The sequence below is a fragment of the Schistocerca piceifrons genome, chromosome 2 (assembly GCF_021461385.2).
Source record: "Schistocerca piceifrons isolate TAMUIC-IGC-003096 chromosome 2, iqSchPice1.1, whole genome shotgun sequence".
NCBI classification, from domain to species: Eukaryota; Metazoa; Arthropoda; class Insecta; order Orthoptera; family Acrididae; genus Schistocerca; species Schistocerca piceifrons.
Window position 1 is genome coordinate 369,417,461 of NC_060139.1, and position 19,981 is coordinate 369,437,441.

The 19,981-nt window shown below is 42.4% G+C and overlaps 1 protein-coding gene across 1 annotated transcript; it reads left to right on the top strand.

Annotated features, from left to right (window-relative positions):
* The first annotated feature begins 283 nt into the window (after positions 1 to 283).
* LOC124776237 (cuticle protein 21-like) lies at positions 284 to 3,182 on the top strand. The gene is made up of 2 exons (XM_047251099.1): positions 284 to 313; positions 2,378 to 3,182. The coding sequence occupies exons 1-2, from the start codon at positions 302 to 304 to the stop codon at positions 2,843 to 2,845; spliced, it is 480 nt and encodes a 159-aa protein (XP_047107055.1). The 5' UTR covers positions 284 to 301; the 3' UTR covers positions 2,846 to 3,182.
* The last annotated feature ends 16,799 nt before the right edge of the window (positions 3,183 to 19,981 follow it).

Here is a 19,981-nt window from a genome sequence, read left to right on the forward strand (position 1 = left end):
GCATTTTGGTTGAAAACTGTAGTGTGTAACTTCGGCAGCGTGTCGCAGGTGGCCCTGTGGTCCAGCGCCGTGCAGTGCACAGCGTCCGGCGCTCTGGTTGCCGATGTCACAAGACCTGGCATGGGGTGTGGTGGGGGCGGGCGCGAATTCGCACAAGTGTGGCCGGCCATCGCCCACACCCGCGCCCGCGCGCCACACGTTGCGAAAACTCCGGCACACCACGCCCGGCCGCGGGTATATAACAGGTGGCTGCCCAGCCAAACGCCAGTTCTCCGCTCCACCCGGCAACTAGCTCATCGACATGGCCTGCAAGGTGAGTTAACGACGGCTACTTTCGGTACTAGAGTATTCACATCGTAGCCTGCGTAGGTATTGGCGAGAATATTCCAAAATGTTCTATTAAAGTCACTTTTGTTGGCTTCTTTCCATAATGCCGTACTTAAAAAAAAATACTGGATTGTGGAAGGCTAAGTAATGTCTCTGATGTTTGACTGTGCAGTTTCCTTATGTCTATAGTTATACCTATTTTTAACAACCTAACATAGCTTCAGTAATTACCACCTCATGTCGTGTTTTAAAAGTCTGAAAAAGAATCTAGATATGGTTCAAGACGAGCAGGGGCAGGGGCAGTTCGAACACACACACACACACACACACACACACACACACACACACACACACACACACACGTACAAACGAACACACTTCCTTATATGAAGAGAGACAAAATTTGTTGTGGAACTGCTCTGTCGCCAGACTATAGCGTAGGACAGTGATTTCGCTGCCAACATTCCCATTGTCGGTTCCGTTACAGGGCGAGATATTTCATTTTAATGTGAAAAAAATTAATATTTAAAGACCAGGAAATACTAAACAAGAAGGTAGTAGGAACAACGTGAGAGACTCGAAGATTATAGAAACATCGCACCAGAGGGTGCTGGGGGGACGAGTGTTACGGAAACCAAGATGTCCAGGAATTAAGTTACTGGAGGGATGAAATGGAGGGAAAATTGCAGGGACACCAAATGATTAATAAAACTATTATACAGGGTGGTCAGAAACAGTCTGAAAAGCTTGTAATGGTGTTGTAGGGTAAGTTGTGCTGAGAAATATTTGTTAAAAAAATCGACACATTGCGCCGTTTCCGAGCTCATTGACATTGAAGTTAGCCAGTTACGCCCTTTCTTGAGCTAAATCAGAGAGTCCGCCAGATACAAAGAGTGTCAGTTGTTCTCATAGCGTAGAAGATGACGCACGAGACAGTTCACCCTTTGGCTCGGGTTCGATCCTTACTACCGTCACACGTTCAACTTTTGTAACGCTCTCTTGTTCGGTTCTCTGAAACTGGATGAAGAACAAGTTTGGTGACACAGTGTCTGGTGGGTCACTTGAAATTTCTCGCGAACCAGCTGACTGGCTAACTTCATTGATAATTAACTCGGCAATGGAGCAAAGTGTCGAATTTTTTTCTTAACTATTATTTCTCAGCACAACATATCCTGCAACACCCTTACAAACTTTTCAGGCTGATTCTGAGCTCCCTGCAAGTTACCCAAGATTATATTTACTGAGATGGAAAGACTTATACATGTTGGGAAGAGATAGAGAACGGTACAAAAGTTGCGAAGAATACTGTGGTGGATAATAGAAAAAAGGGTGAGAACAGGTTGACCATGATAAAGTAGACACACCCGCATTGTTTAATGTAACTGGAGATATCTCAAACTGGGAAGGGTAGGGTTTGGTGTAAACTATGCTTTCATGAAACCACAGATGTAATGTACAGTCAACGAATGCAAAGGCTGTCTTTCAACGACTGTAGCCTCTTAATAAGTTCGAGATGTAATGTGCAGTCGACGGCTGCGTCGTTGGAGGCGAAGTGCAAGGTCAGATAGAGAAAGGATGGGGAAGGATATCGACCGCATTCTTTTGATAAGACCGTACTGACGTTTGCTTCAAGCGATTTGGAGAAGCCACGGAGAACCTAAGTCTGAATGGCTAATCAAGAATTAGAACAGCTGTCCTTCCAACTGTGAGTGCATCGTGTTAGCACTTACCCAAATAGCTCGGTTTTCTCGTTGCTTCACTAGTATCTGAACTACATCTCAGTATCCAAAAACAGCGGAAAGCAAATGAATCGCTAATTAGAGAAAAAAGGATGTGCTATAGAATTAAAACATATTTAGGAGTGCCAATTTTTTTAAGGAACTGCTGTTTTCACCAACATTAATGGAAGGAGGTCATACTAGCAATGAAAGTAATAATTGCAAACTGTACATCCCATGCAGAGGGTTGATCCCATCCATGTCTGTGTGACTTTTCCACCATGTAATATACATTCTCAAGACGTAAAGCACGACACTGGAATATGTTACAGCTGATCGTCCTCGCCGCCCTCGTGGCAGTGGCCCGCGCCGGCTACCTGGGCGCCCCCGCCGTCTACGCCCCCGGCGCCCCCATCGCCGCCCGCGCTTACGCCGCCCCCGTGGCCTACGCCGCCCCCGCCCTGCGTGCCGCCCCCGTTGCCGCCGCTGTCCCCGCCGCCGTGGCCGCTGAGTACGACCCCCACCCCCAGTACAGCTACGCCTACGACGTCCAGGACGCTCTGACCGGTGACTCCAAGACCCAGCACGAGAGCCGCGACGGAGACGTCGTCCAGGGCAGCTACAGCCTGGTCGAGCCCGACGGCTCCGTGCGCACCGTCGACTACACCGCCGACCCCGTCAACGGCTTCAACGCCGTCGTGCACAAGGAGGCCGGCGCCCACCCCGCCCCCGTCGTCGCCAAGGTGGCCGCCCCCGTCGCCTACGCCGCCCCTGCCTACGGCAAGGCTATCCTGGGCTAAACTGCAATAGGAGTTCAACCGAAGATGACTCAGAGAGGACAGAATCTGTTCTAGCCCATTGTCTGAAGTTTACAACTGGCATTCGAAAACTGTGGCTACAGAGAAAACCTGTATACACAGCTTTCGTTCGAGCTGTCTAGCAAAGAGGCCTGTACACAATTCAAACTCGGCTTCTTCGCAATATCAGTTCGTTTATGTCCAGTTGTTGATCCTGTTTGCACATTCCTCCACTCCTTATTGACTGTTTCCATCAGTTTCGTCGACAACATCAATAGCTACCTTCCACATACCTAGCCACTATTTATTGCATGCAAATACATTTTGTACAGAATATTTGTGCACGACGAATAAATTTTGTTGAAAAAAAAAAGAAGAAAGCATGTTTTCCTTTGTTCCACTAAATTTAGACCTAAAGTCCTGATGGATCTGTTTGTTATTCCAAAATTAATTTTGCAGTGTCTAGCATGCTGTTGTTGAAGAAAGAGTACCATGTAAATGACTTTTGTGGATTTAGGTCGGGTGCCATAGGTGACATTGTGCCTGCTGTAACTGGAAGTATGACTAATTTTCAATTTCTCACAATGAAAATGAAACTGAAAGAATACCACGTAAGTCAAACAAGGAAAAAGATTGACATCGCCACCCAGTTCGACCTGTATCTTTTTCAACTTGTCCCTGAAATCTTTATCCACTGTGTCGACTCTGATGTTAACCTGGCCAATCTCTTCAGAAATTTTGCCTAAATATGTCCCTATAGCCTCTAATTTTGAATGAATCATCCCTCCCATATTTGATTTCATTGGCTTCGCCTCAGCTTTTACTGCTTCGGCTACACTTGTCTCAACTGAATCCATCCCTATTTTTAGTTAACCTGTCTCTGTACCCAATACCCCCATTTTACAGTTTAAATTTTTCAGAATTTACTTTAACAATACCATTGACTCATCCGCAATTACATCTCCCCTTCTCTCATTTCGAACTATCAGCCCCACTAACAACGTCCCTGTAAAGGTCTCTATCACAACCCACAGAATTTGGACTACCTGGCCAACTGACGTTATCTGAACCACACATGCTGGGTGACAGCTTAATAGCTGGAATCTCTATTACTGACAGTAATCCTGCTGGTTCGCAGATATTAAGGCTATCGGCGGCAGCACTTATCTTGTCGGTCATGCTGATTGCTTCTTCTGTAGTGTTGCTGCCGAGGTCTCGATTCTGATGAGCTCGAAGCCGCTGCCGGTGGCCCTTGTTGCGGTGGCCGCCGCTGCCGCTATGCCGCCGTCGAGGTATCCGATGCTGCTTGCCGCTGCACACTCAAACTCAACACGCCTCTGTATAGCCTCTTCTTTCTTGAAGTTTCGCTACAAACTTCTCCACACCGAACTTTCACCACCAATTCTCACACATGCAACTGCTGCAAAATCTTGAGCTCAGAATCCTACGCAAACAGCTATTATGCAATAGATTCGGGACCTGGATCACAGAATATTGTAACGATTTAAAATTGCAACCGCAGTTTTAAAGGGATTAGGCCCATATCCCCGATGAGCCCCCAGAAGAGCCTGTATCTAACAGTTACTACTGAGTATTTGGTCTTTTCGCGTACTTTAGGTACTTTGGCTATGTTTAGAAAAAAACAGCTCGATGTAGTCAGACGGTCGAGCCACGAACGGCTGCTTTCATACCCCACAACTCATTCGCGGCAACAATAACCTACAGCTGTGATCCTGCAGTCAAATAGTCTATGCATCGGCTAGAATTGCGAAATAATGGGAAATAATACAATATACGTACGTCGCACATTGATTTCTGCAATTATTTCACTCAGTGTTGCTTGTTTGTTAGCTCTAACAACTCTACGCAAACGGCCTGCTCTAGTTCGTTAAGTAAATGCTGTCGACCACTGCACTGTTCGTGGTAAGAGGTGATACCTTAAATTTGGTATTCTCGACGCACTCTTAACACTGCCGGCCGAAGTGGCCGTGCGGTTAAAGGCGCTGCAGTCTGGAACCGCAAGATCGCTACGGTCGCAGGTTCGAATCCTGCCTCGGGCATGGATGTTTGTGATGTCCTTAGGTTAGTTAGGTTTAACTAGTTCTAAGTTCTAGGGGACTAATGACCTCAGCAGTTGAGTCCCATAGTGCTCAGAGCCATTTTCTTAACACTGTGGATCTCGGAATATCGAATTCCTTAACGATTTCCGAACAGGAATGTCCCATGTGTTTAACTCCAACTACCACTCCGCGTTCAAAGTCTGTTAATTCCCTTTGAGTGGCCACAATCACGTTGGAAACCTTTTCACATGAATCAAAATGGCTCTGAGCACTATGGGACTGAACTTCTGAGGTCATCAGTCCGTTAGAACTTAGAACTACTTAAACCTAATTAACCTAAGGACATCACAATCATCCATGCCCGAGGCAGGTTTCGAACCTGCGACCGTAGCGGTCGCTAGGTTCCAGACTGTAGCGCCTGAACCGCTTGGCCACCCCGGCAGGCTCACATGAATCACCTGAGCACAAACGACAACTCCGCCAATGCCCTGTCCTTTTGTACCTTGTGTACGTGATACTAGCGCCATCTGAATGTCTTAACATCGCTATCCTATCACTTTGTCACCTCAATGTGAAACGCATTTGGAGACATTTCCGTTCACACGTAATATGTAGGCATAACTAAATTTCCTTTACTGAGTTTGAGGTCTTGTAGTGAGGAGTTGTGGGGACCAAAACGGTTAAGCTAAGCAGAAGTAATCGTGTCCGGGTATGTACAATTTCCCCGCTACGCTACGTACAACAACACACGCTGCGCTCTGACCCCTGGTACATGGTGTCTGGACCCACTCGCAAGTAGGCCTTGATGTGACGACCACAGACGTCAGTGCAGATACGGAATCCCCGTACCATGTTCCGGGATACAAGATCACTAATCCCTGGTCCTCCAGCTTGCGCCGCAGCCATAGCCCACGCCAATAAGTTTTTCTCGGATGCCACAGGGGACTCGTAAATCAAGGATTTCAATTGACCATAGCCGGTTCATGTCTGGAGAACGTGCAGGCCAAGCAGTAGGGGTACCACTGTTGCCGAAACTGTTGATCCAGGTTATCACATGGACAGCACTTAAAAAATGAGGTGATGCGCCATCGTGCTGGAACGACAAGTTCTGACACACGTACAATGGCATATCTTCCGAGAGGTCACGCAGTATACCATCAAGGTATCACAAGTACGAAGCACCCCTGAAATGTGGTTCCATTTCACACGTCCATCCAGGAACCCTGCCCAAATGTTCAGACGGTATCGGTCCTGAAATCCATAGAAGGGGAGAAACGCGCGAGTTTTTATCAGCCAACACACATAACGGTTGGGGGAATTGAGAACACCTTCCATGGTGAACTTTGCTCTGTCCGTGAGAAGGATTTTGCGTGTAGCGGGAAAACGATAAGTTCCGAACATGAGCTCCTATGTGGAACTGCGCCGTCTTGGTCCCCACTACAAGTCTACAACATCTGTAAAGGGAATTTAGTCTCACCTCATATATGCAGAAATTCTACGTAACACCATCGTCAATGAACTTCCGAGCTGCATGAAGATAACAGTCGAGGACTTGGCTGCTGATGAGACATGATGGCGAAACCATAGTGATGTCTGGGATAAACAATGGCGCTGGAGTTACGTAACGCGTAGTGGTTTACTGTATTTGACGTAGTTACGATCTCAAAGCAAATTCATTATTATGTGAATATGAAGGACGTTATTTGTATGCGATTACACTTAATTAAGCAATGTAACAGATAACAGCAACTAAACTGATGTCATATATAAATATTTTATTGTTCGGAACAAAATGATCAGTGCCAGTTGGCAACAGTGAGGGTAGTTAGCTTTATGGGCCTTATTTTTACGGTTTAATTCGTCCCATTAGCTTACTGCATCTACCTGATGAACATTCTGTTATAAACTGGCAATAGCAAGAATTAGCAAACGATTTAAATATGCCATCGATTTAATGCTTGTTAGCCGCTTCACGAATGACCTTACCGTACAGCCACATATCACCTGCTTTTGAAACACAGTTACACGTCTTGAAAGGTGGATATAAGATGAACATCAACAAAAGCAAAACGAGGATAATGGAATGTAGTCAAATTAAATCGGGTGATCCTGAGGGAATTAGTTTAGGAAATGAGACACTTAAAGTAGTAAAGGAGTTTTGCTATTTAGGGAGTAAAATAACTGATGATGGTCGAAGTAGAGAGGATATAAAATGTAGACTGGCAATGGCAAGGAAATCTTTTCTGAAGAAGAGAAATTTGTTAACATCGAGTATAGATTTAAGTGTCAGGAAGTCGTTTCTGAAAGTATTTGTATGGAGTGTAGCCATGTATGGAAGTGAAAACATAGACGATAACTAGTTTGGACAAGAAGAGAATAGAAGCTTTCGAAATGTGGTGCTACAGAAGAATGCTGAAGATAAGGTGGGTAGATCACGTAACTAATGAGGAGGTATTGAATAGGATTGGGGAGAAGAGAAGTTTGTGGCACAACTTGACTAGAAGAAGGGATCGGTTGGGAGGACATGTTTTGAGGCATCAAGGGATCACAAATTTAGCATTGGAGGGCAGCGTGGAGGGTAAAAATCGTAGAGGGAGAACAAGAGATGAATACACTAAGCAGATTCAGAAGGATGTAGGTTGCAGTAGGTACTGGGAGATGAAGAAGCTTGCACAGGATAGAGTAGCATGGAGAGCTGCATCAAACCAGTCTCAGGACTGAAGACCACAACAACAACAACAACAACAACTTTTTTTCCCTCGGAAGAGCCACACAGCACAGTGTTACCATTTTTCACACAATTATTTCCTTCGTTGTATGAAAAAATATCTTTTTCCCTCTAGATCTGTGTTCCGCGAAGGAGAATAGAATCGTCTGCTCCATTTTCTTTTCGCTAAATTTATAAATAGCTCCTTGTCTCTCGTTCTGCAGCACAATAGGGCTCACTTTTGCCTTCATTTCCAGGGATGCAACTCATTTGAGCAGACGATATTGTTTAGTCTGTTCGAGCAGGTTACCACAGAGAAGAAGTATATACTGATCACAGCATCCCCACGTATCAAATGACTTTTACTTTTTGGGCCTAATAATGCACGCGCTGCGTCCATATGTTTAGTTTCAGAAAATGTAGGTACCATTCATCATCAATAACGAAATAGAAATAGTCCTCGCCATCACACAATGCAGTTTACTGGAGTTAATCTACAACAGCATCTGATCGGCCGTCAGTTGACACTACACACGCTGGCAGATGACGTTCACGGGGCAATCACCATACCCACACCCTGCCATCGGATCGCCACATTGTGTACCGTGATTCGTCACTCCACACAACGTTTTCCCACTGTTCAATCGTCCAATGTTTACGCTCCTTACAGCGAGTGAGGCGTCGTTTCGTATTTACCGGCGTGATGTTTGGCTTATGGGCAGCCGCTCGACCATGAAATCCAAGTTTTCTCACGTTCTACCTAACTGTCATTCTACTTGCATTGGATCCTGATGCAGTTTGGAAGTGTGATGATCTGGCTAGATGTCTGCCTATTACACATTACGACCAACTGTCGGCGGTCTCTGTCAGTCAACAGACGAGGTCGGCCTGTACTCTTTTGTGCTGCACGTGTCCCTTCACGTTTCCACTGCACTATCACATCGCAAACAGTGGGCCTAGGGATGCTTAGGAGTACGGAAATCTCGCGCACAGACGTAAGACACAAGTGACACCCATTCACCTGACCACGTTCCAAGTCCGTGAGTTCCGCGGAGCGTCCAATTCTGCTCTCTCACGATGTCTAATGACAACTGAGGTCGCTAATACGGAGTACCTGGCAGTAGGTGGGAGCACAATGTACCTAATATGTCCGGATACTTTTGGTCACGTCAGCGCAACAATTGTCTCTCTCTAGCTCGTTGTCTCAATCCGACTCGTTACGGAACGTTCTTCTACGAGACATAGCTTGAAACAAATGTAGTTTCCGCATAACAAGGTAAGAAATTGAAAATTAAGAACTCACTTCAAATGTTATGGTAAATGCGGCAAATGAACATGAAGTTAGTTCCGACTGCTCTGAGACAAAGGAAAGGGAAAAATCAACGCCAATGATCAGCGTTACGTACAGTCTCTGTTACTCACGAAGGCTTCGTTGCTGTAACTGTAACTACAACTGTAGCGTCAACAAGCTAGCAGTTGTGGCATTGTAGCTGCCCGGCAGGCGTGTGTTACTGAAAATGAGTCGTCTGTAACATTTAAACATTAACATCCATAGAATGCGATTTCACGAAACGTTGTTGCTTTCATGTGTGATTTCTAACATAGCATCTGATCATTACGTGGGGTATAAATTAATACCTGTGTCTGTATGTCTTCTACCTTTTAACAGTTACGTACATACATAATAAATGTTTTGAGCACATCAATGGCAAAGTACCTTTCGAATTATATAAATTTCATTCGCCTCGGCCGGGCGGAGTGGCTGTGCGGTTCTAGGCGCTACAGTCTGGAACCGAGCGACCACTACGGCCGCAGGTTCGAATCCTGCCTCGGGCATGGATGTGTGTGATGTCCTTAGGTTGGTTAGGTTTAATTAGTTCTAAGTTCTAGGCGACTGATGACCTCAGAAATTAAGTCGCATAGTGCTCAGAGCCATTTGAACCATTCGCCTCGTTGTGTAATTAATATCAAATATCGACACTCCAATTTTCGATGCTCACTTATTAATATGATCACGATTAAAGGAAGGAAGGAAGATCAGTGTTTGACGTACCGTCGACAACGATGTCATTTCAGACTGAGCAGGAGCTCGGAGTAACGAGAGACGGGGAGGAATATCGCCCGCGCTCTTTCAACAGAAACATTGCGGCATTTTACTGGAGCGAACTAGGGAAACCAAAGAAAAACTAAATCTTTGTGGCCGGTCAGGCATTTGAACGGTCGTCCTGCAAAATATCAAGATTGTCAAAGTGTGCAGAACAATATCAAACTAAACGATGTGTGTTCTGGCGGGACTAAAATTAGTAATTGTTGAAATGGAGGAAATAATGACTGAATACAGTGAGATTAAATCTGGAAACTGCTGATTATCATACAAACTGCTCTTATCTGGCTGATACTGTCGTCCATAACGAAAGAAATATCAGGAACAGTACTTGATAAAAGTATTCACTAATGGGAGTAGAACTGAAGAAGCAGTTGGATCAGGAATAGCGATTTCCATTAAAAAAAGAAGACAATCTACTTGATGAAATATAAACTGGGAAAATACTGCTCAAGCAATCAAGCGGAGTGGTTTGCCTCTGTAAAGGCTCTCGAAAAGGTAAATAAATTGTTTGGCTTACAAATAACGGCAGGCAGACGGTAAAACAACACTACGTTCTTTGAGTAATCAAAACAGCCTAATTAAGGAAACCATAAATAAGAATAGAATGCTGTACAAAAAGAGGGACAGTGTTATGGGCTTTAGATGGATTGAAGCTTTCACAGTCATATATGGAAATTAACTTGCAGACCACTTGGGAAACGAGGCGTTCAGATCACAAGAGGAAGCTACTTATATTGAACGTCCCAAACCTTTCGTCAAATAAATGTCACGAAACGCAGTTCTGTAGGACTAGGGGAAAGAATGGGACGGACTACAAAAGGAATCAATAGAAAAGAATATTTTGCAACTATGTACCAAAAACTGTCAGACTGCCGCTAACTCCAAAAATTTCACAGCGATACTGGACACAGGACACTGAAAAGGGAAGACTTACTACCATCGATTCAGAATAACCAACGACGCTATGCACTAGAAGTAAACAGACTGTGGACTACATGTTGCTGAAACGTAGCAACGTGGACAAGAAGAGAAACTTAATAATGAACAGTGTAATACTGAAAGGCGCGAAACGGCCAACTACCAAGAATGAACGGTACAACTCTTTTTAAAAGCTGTCTATAAATTCTGAAATTCAACAGATTTTTCAAATATAGGAAATTCTGTCTCCAATTGCAAAACAAACTCTGTACTAAGTTTAATGTAGTAATCTTTGGAAGAGAAATTTGGCAATATTTAAACCATTTTGTATGCTTGTATGAAAGTCGTAATTAAGTAGATCAACACATATAGTACTACTCGGTGTAATGGTGCACGTTAATAAATAATAATAATAATAATGATAACACTAGAAAAAGTGACTTCTTGCTTCGAACATCCATTGTCGATGTTCCAGCACCCACGATAATCATTGTGCTCTGAGTCGTGGTGACTTCTTGCTGTTCACCATTACTGAAATGGCGAGTGCGACTCACTGTGACTCGGTATTATTAGCAATAATCGAATATTTCTGAAATAAGGGTATATAGATTCCCTGACGAATCGTCTGAGTAATATCGATGCTGACAGTACTTCTCATATTTTCGAAATGTAAAGAAACAAGTGATTGCTATTTAAATTTGTTCTATGAGGGGAAATTCATTGAACACACAAGTTTTCGTACGAAGTTCATTTAATTTGCATCCTAAAATTTTGTTTCATACAAAAATTATGGTAGTAGTTCGTTACATTGAACGTATATTAATGCAAATAAAAGTGAAAATATAGCTCTCCTCAATTGAAAATATTGTCAAGAAATCAGCAAAATTGACCATCTGCAAAGTTCTACTTGGTCCCAAATGTGCTAATATTGCGCATCTTGCACACCCTGCGTTAGGCTGCCACGAGTGCAAATTCTGACATCGTCCTAGTCACGAGATATATTGTACTATTCCGTTTGCGGTGTCGACAGGAGTTTTAACCTATCAACACAGCAGTTATATCTAAATCAAAGTAATCACTGAACGTGATTCGAAATTCTTCGTTTGTTTGGCCACTGAAGTGGGTTTTTAAGTCACAATGACACGAAATATTTATCTGGGTCTGAAGGACACATTATCTACAGAATTCTTCCTTTAATCACTTTTATTTTCTCAATTAAATGTTATTAAATTAAATAATCTGAAATAGTATATCAATATATTCAACTTGAACGTGAGGACGCCGTGCTGTCACGGCTTAAGAACGAGTTACGCGTAGTCTTTGAGTAAGATAGGTACATCTCTGAACTGAGCTCTTGTGGTTGTTGGGCCCTGGCAGACGTCACGGACAGCCAGTCATGAGTTGTCAGCGGGGCAATTTGGAGATGGGAGGGACGTAATGCCACCTCGTATTATGTATAATTGCAATTGTGCATTATGTTCTGAAGTTAATGTTAAAAGTGTGTTCTTCCATGAAGTGAAGTAATAAGTGAGTTACAGATGAGAAAAATGCGTATCTAAAATTATTTCAAATTGTGTCCCGAAAGAGCCTCACACAAAAAGAATTTTGCAACCACGGAATGAAATCCATATAACTGTCCGGCGACCGACCTTGTACACAGGATTCAACGAGCAATTCATATACCATCGCCTCTTAGACAAAATAAGAGATACAAGGTACCGTCATAACTGATTAGCAAAACTTATAACAATGGAGAAAAGTACAGTATTAAAAAACATTGTGTTGGAAGCCAGTTTAATTATGCTGCGATTGGAAAGTAAATGATAGTGTTGTAGGATTATATCCACAGGTATCACATCTTCCAAAAACAACACATTGAAATATAGACGCATACTCACATTTATATAATTAAATAACATCTCTTTATTATTCATTTTTTATAATTTAATTACGTTTTTCTTTTAGGGCCTGCTACATCTTAATGTCTGTAGTTACAACACAATTATTTAAGGTATTACAAATCCCTCTGTGCATATACTAAAAACGTGTATTTGTTAAATTCCACAGAAATCCTTCATTCTATTCATATACTTAATTAAAAACCTATGGACACCAATAAAGCCGGTCGCTGTGGCCGAGCGGTTATAGGCGCTTCAGTTCGGAGCTGCGCTGCTGCTACGGTCGCAGGTTCGAATCCTGCCTCGGGTATGGATGTGCGTGAAGACCTTAGGTTAGTTAGGTTTAAGTAGTTCTAAGTCTAGGAGACTGATGACCTCAGATGTTAAGACCCATAGTGCTTGGAGCCATTTGAACCATTTGACATTGATAAAACGAAATAGTACACGTAAGGTGCAGTACACATCAAAATAAGTGCAAAACCGTAACTAGTAAATAAGTTGGCAACACTACACACACAAAACACGCGTTTAGCCAGGATAACGTAAATAAATATTAGAGCTGAAATATTTTGTGGGGTTTTTAACGTCACAGTATGCGCAGTGCTGCAAGATAATGTGGACTTAGGAAAAACACACCAGTGCTAAATGCAAGAATGTCTGGATAATGTTCACAAGACGACACTTCCAAATACAAGCAGAGAACAAACCAAAATGAAGTAGGCGAAAATCACATCTCCATAGATACTGAAACGAACTGTTTTTAGATCTATATGTTTTAGACAAATATGTTTGATTCCTGACCACTGACAAGGTTTTAAATGAATGAAAGGGAATGGTTATGGTAAATTAATATCCCCATTTTTAGTAGTTGCAAAGACGGATTTGAAGTACCTTTGTGACACTCGTAGTCGGAAAAACAAAAACAATTACTTTTAGAGGCAAAACCCTTGTTAGAACTAAAATTATTGTTGATAATTAAGTAATTATACAAGAAAAATATATCAATGACCATAGTCTTGACAGTCCTTAGATTTACACTTACACTAACAACGTACAAAACGTAGTATATCTGCAACAGTTAGCAGGTTTCTGCAAAACATAAGGAAAGAAAATTGTATAAAATTTCCGATGTCAAGACAGTGCGGTTGAGAGGTGACTAATGGGTTCTAGCGTGGAAGAAAAGGACCCATTCAAACCGCAGAATAGAACTCCTAAATCAGAAATATCGACATTTATCAGCTTACACAAAAACGAAAATTTGCTTAGTCAGTTAAATGTTACCCAAAATTCTTGTTTAATTTTTAGAAGTCTCGTTATTAAAGTGTGTAAGAATGGGAATCAGAGGTTCGGACAGATTTATGTATCTTTGTTGAGTTGTAAGCAATGTCGCCACATGAGCAATATCGCCACATGTTGATTATGTAAACTCGTTCACCGCACGAAATTCAATAACATCTGTGCAAGATCTTAATTGTATGTCTTCCTGCTGTGTAGTCTATGGCATTCGCTAAAATAGCCACGTTGTAGTTCTCATTACCGGCCCGTCGTTACGCCACCACTGTCTCAGGTAATAAGCGTTGCAGAGAAAGGCTGCGGCAAATTGCCGTTTGTTGCCTGCATTGTGGTATGCACTGTTCTACATTCGGTTTCTGCATCTGCAGTTACGAAAGTTCACATACGTTCATTGCACATTCATCTTGCCTTTTCTTTATCCTAAGTCTAAATATTGGTGCAGCAGGTTCATTTATATTGTAGAAGTGTGAGTGAGGTATCCGAAGCTATGGACGTCACAGATCTATACATCCCAACACTTCGCCCTTACGTCCGAAACAGAAAAATTCTACTAGCGTTAAGGTATGACTACAAACTGGATTATTAGCGAAAATAAGACTCCTTTATTTAGCAAGTTTAACCGTTATTATTCCCATTTTCCCGTTTCTGTATTTCTTGTTTCTAGTTAAACTCTACTACCGACTTTTACAGCACAAAGCTATTAGACTTAAAGAACTGCGAATTAACAGGGAACATTGAGAGAACTCAAAATGCGCAGCGCAATAGTTCAGCGGCTTCTTTGCCTCGCAACAAAGTGCGTTGGGAATACCAAAAAACCTAAACTGCAAACACTCGAAGCAAATTACCCAACGCCTCGCGAAAACCAACTTTGAAAATTGTAACAACGGATGTCCGGGAAGAAATTATGAATGTCCTTTCCCGTAGATGCCATGAAGAAAAAAACATACTAAAAAGGGCACATATAAAAACATAAAAGTTATGAATCTTCTGATGCTCCATCTGTGAAAGAACGATAAATGGCACTAATACGTATGGAGCGCAAATGTTGTATGAAACTTTTTGTTTTCTTTCTCTCCAGACACGTTTCGCTTGATTGGTGAGCTACCATCATTGCTGACTGGAGTTTGTTCTCCCTTTTTACTTATTTTGGAGTTAAGTGGTTTTTTCTCTCTTTACTAGACAAGGCCGTGGTTGAAACAGCATGTTTTCATTTTCTTCGTTTGTTAGCGCCCAAGTTTCGTTATCTGCATTTGGTGTTCCTATTCTTGCTCAGAGTCGTCAGGTGTGTTTTTTCTGTTTTTTAGACAGATATTTTCAGTATGTCCGAGCAAACAGTATTCTCCTCATCTTTCATGCTACGTCCAGTGATAACAGAAAAGAGGAATTTTACTTGCCTGTTCGATGGAGTGGTCTTTAATTATTCTAGCGTGATATTCCTTTTATCGGTATGCATTAATATGGACTGTAAAACACGAGGAATAACCATTACTCCAGCAGCAACCACACCACCCTGGCCCACGCTGACTGTTACCGCCGTGCAACCAGCACTCTTACGTCGCTGCTGTAATACTAGTTATTTTCGAGTTTTACTTTCCTTGTTAACACTTATCGATGAAATGAACATCTCAGTAGAATATGGAATTGGCGCGCAAAATTTGCTTTAAAAATAATTTTGGACAGTCCATGAAAAAGACGTGGTGAGCAGCATTTGTTTCCCTGATTGCAGCTACACATTACAAAAACGAAATTACATATACCTGCCTAAAGTTCAGAGAAAATGTGCCTGACGACTCTGGGATTGACATCGGATGTATATATCGTACGATTTTTCAAGTACACTCAGGTATCTATAATCAAATGGATAAGTTCAGATTTGAAAAAAAAAGATCCAAAGCGGTCGGAGTCACTTCGTGTAGAGTTCTCAGATCATCATAAAATGCCCGAACTTGGCTCTCCTTAATAATGTGTTCTGTTGTTCAGTCCTGCGCTCCACTGTCGCAGTCAACAAATGAACGGTGACCGTACTCCTTTAGCTTGTAACCACACCCCCCTTGGCCCTTCCTACTGCGGTCGAATTTCGACCAAGTCTGACGCGGTGGTTGGAAGCCTTCAACTTCTTTGTTAGATCTTGAACCAGGTGAGCGAGTTTGGGTAAATGTTCACTTCAGCGTTGTCGCCACTTGGAGGTCAAGTCCAAGGAACTGATACTTTGATTCAGCCCAGGGTGGCTGCGTGATTTCAGACTAATTAGTGGATCTAGTACGACATCGACTAAGGGAGAATTGTTAGGAGAAGTGATTTTCTTGAGCAAGTGTACCTCAGCTCCTTTCCTCTCCAGATCATACTCAGCAATATTAGCTAGGGCAGGTAACCACTGTCTACAGATTTAACTATATCAGTGGTAACTCTCATAGCTTCAATAACCTGCACAGCAACCTTCGCTGTGTTGCACTGCTTTCCACTGAGGAGCGCAATATTCACCAGCAGAATACACAAGAATGAGTGCAGCAGAGCTTGGAGTACTGGCGTACGAACCCCAACTGCAATAATGCGAATTTGGTTCACTCTTGAGCCAAGTTTCTTAGATAACTTGATGCACTGTTGCTTGCATTCAAGGATCAATACAAAATGTTTCCTAGATGTATTAGATCGTAATTACGGTATATTTGGATTCCATCGAAAAAATTTGGAATTGATTTTTATTTACATGGAATACTGTAATCTCGGTTATACTTGGGTTAGCTTGTAGTCTCCATTTATGGAAATGTTGTTGTGGTTTTCAGTCCAGAAACTGGTTTGATGCAGTTCTCCATGCTACACTAACCTGAGTAAACTTCTTCATCTCACAGTGCCTACTGCAACCTACATCCTTCTGAATCTGTTTAGTGTATTCATCTCTTGGTCTCCCTCTACGATTTTTATCCTCCACGCTGCCCTCCAATGCTAAATTGGTGATCCCTTGATGCCTTAGAATATGCTCTACCAACCGATCCCTTCTTCTAGTCAAGTTGTGCCACATATTTATCTTATCTCCAATTCTATTCAATACTTTTGGTAAACCTTGCGGGATGTAAGGAGTTTCATGGACCACGACCTTACATCCCGCAAGGTTTACCAGAAGATATCTATTCAATACCTCCTCATTAGTTATGTGATCTACCCATCTTCAGCATTCTTCTGTAGCACCAAATTTCGAAAGCTTCTATTTTCTTCTTGTCTAAACTAATTATCGTCCACGTTTCACTTCCATACATGGTTACACTCCATACAATTACTTTCTTAACAAATTTCTCTTCTTCAGAAGCGCATTCCTTGCCATTGCCAGTCTACATTTTATACCCTCTCTACTTCGACCATCATCAGTTATTTTGCTCCTCAAATAGTAAAACTCATTTACTGCTTTAAGTGTCTCACTTCCTAATCTAATTCCATCGCATCACCCGATTTAATTCGACTACATTCCATTATCCTCATTTTGCTTTTGTTGATGTTCATCTAATATCCTCCTTTCAAGACACTGTCCATTCCGTCCAGATGCTCTTCCAGGTTCTTTGCTGTTTCTGACAGAATTACAACGTCATCGGCTAACCTCAAAGTTTTTATTTCCTCTCCATGTATTTTAATTCCTACTCCAAATTTTTCTTTTGTTTCCTTTACTGCTTGTTCAATATACAGATTGAATAACATCGGGGATAGGCTACAACCCTGTCTCACTCCCTTCCCAACCACTGTTTCCCTTTCATGGCCCTCGACTCTTGTAACTGCCATCTTTTTTCTATGGAAGTAATCACTCAATTCCTTCGGCTGAGCAAATTCTGACGTTGCTTAATATCTTAACTCTTGAAGGCTAATGCTGGGTCATCTGAATACTACATTTTCAGGGAGTTCGTATCCGGTACGCTATAGATCTACTGGTTAAACAGAATGAGGGCTACAACTGATCCGTGAAGTAGGCCATTACTTAGAGCCCTCGTTCTGCTAGGTTGTCCATTCAAGAACACATTAAAGAGCCTGTGAGAACGCATATTGTTCACTTGAAACACCAGGTTTAACATCGGATGATTTTAATAAACTTCGACATCAATCCCTCCCACCACAATGTCATAACCTGCCATGTGATCCATAAAAGCTGCAGCTGATTTGAGATCACGGTGAAATCCAACTTCTACTAGAGTTGTCAATCTTAAGACCTGATCGCAGTAGCTCCGGTGTTTCCTAACGCTACCTCTTTCGAGGGAGACGATTTGACCAGTGATCTCTGAAAAGCGATTTATAATAAGTCGTTCTGTTAGCTCGTCAGTCATGCTGAGCAGCGAGGGTGGTCGGTAGTGAGGCGTATAGCTTCCGTCTATGCTTTCGGGATGGGAATTATATTAGCCTTTTTGAAAAGCTTTGGTAATTTTCCAGTTCTCAGAATCTCATTGAAAAAATCAAGGAGCCATAATTTTGTTTTAGGTGTGAAGAGTACCCAATGTTCCTCAATGCAGAAGTGGTGTGAGTAGTCTATCTCTTTCCCCCTCCATCCCCCCCCCCTCTCACTCTCTGACTCACACACATACACACACACAAACGTGAACTTAAAAAGTGCGAGATACCGATACAACTTTTTTCTCCTTCTTGTCTTCGATCCTGGCCACACAGGTTTATGAAATGCTGTGACATTATTTTCGTTACTCACGCTGATGATTTTGCTAATTTTTCCAGTCATTTTAGAATTCTAACAGTGTTTCCATTTATAGGAGATTGGTGACTCCATCAAGATTCCTTGTCCCGTCATTACGCTTTGTACTGTTATATAGATTACTACGGCCACAGATTTTTGTTGTTGATATTGTTAAATCATGGATATTCTCAGATTTCCATCGGGGAGGGGGAAGAGCCTGTGGAACTATCAACGATTGAATTTTGCAACGTTTAAGACAAATAAAATATTCGTTCTTTTTCGTCAGATGATGGTAATAGTAAAATCACTAAATTTTAACACTGCCTCTTGGTTGAAACTCTTAACAGTTTTTCACCATCAATAAACTCTGGGTAAGTCTAAATGCATCATTTATTATTATTATTATTATTGCTGTTGATGCTTTTGCTCTTCTCTCTCTGTCATTCAGTAGCTCGGTAGTCTGATATTTCTGAGTTACTCTTTAATTTCTGGATATGTAATGATTGATCCTTTGATCACGTGCCATTGTGCCCAGGTCCAACGAAATAATAGTAAATACTTAAAGGAAAATATAATATAGCTTGGAATCAGATACGGTACTTAAGCCATATTGCGTTTATGCACATTATTGTTAAATCATTTCCATCATGGCAATAATCTTCTACCGCTCTATAATAGTGGTAAAAAATACACTGGAGTGGTAAAAAATACACTGGAGAGCCAAAGACCTGGTACACTTACCTAATATCGAGTAGGGCCCCCGCGAGCACGCAGAAGTGCCGCAACACGACGTGGCATGGACGTGAATAATGTATGAAGTAGTACTGGAGGGAATTGACACCAGGAATCCTGCAGGGCTGTCCATAAATCTGTAAGAGTACGAGGGGGTGGACATCTCTTCTGAACAGCACGTTGCAAGGCATACCAGATATCTCAATCATGTTCATATCTGGGGAGTTTGGTGGTCAGCGGAAGTGTTTAAACCCAGGAGAGTGCTCCTGGAGCCACTATATAGCAATTCTGGACATGTGGGGTGTCGCATTGTACTACTGGAATTGCCCAAGTCCGTCGGAATGCACAGTAGACATGAATGGATGTAGGTGATCAGACAGGATGCTTACGTACCTGTCACCTGTCAGAGTCGTATATAAAGGTATCAGGGGTCCCAAATCACTCCAGCTGCACACGCTCCACACCATTACAGAGCCTCCACCAGCTCGATACAATTTGAAACGAGACTCGTGCGAACTGGTAACATGTTTCCAGTCATCAACAGTCCAGTGTAGGTGTTGACAGGCTCAGGCGAGGCGTAAAGTTCTGTGTCGTGCAGTCATCAAAGGTACACGAGTGGACCTTCGGTTCCGAAAGCCCATATCGATGATGTTTCGTTGAATGGTTTGCGCTATGACAGTTGTTGATGGCCCAGAACTGAAATTCGCAGCAATTTGCGGAAGGGTTACACTTCTGTCACGTTGAACGATCCTCTTCAGTCA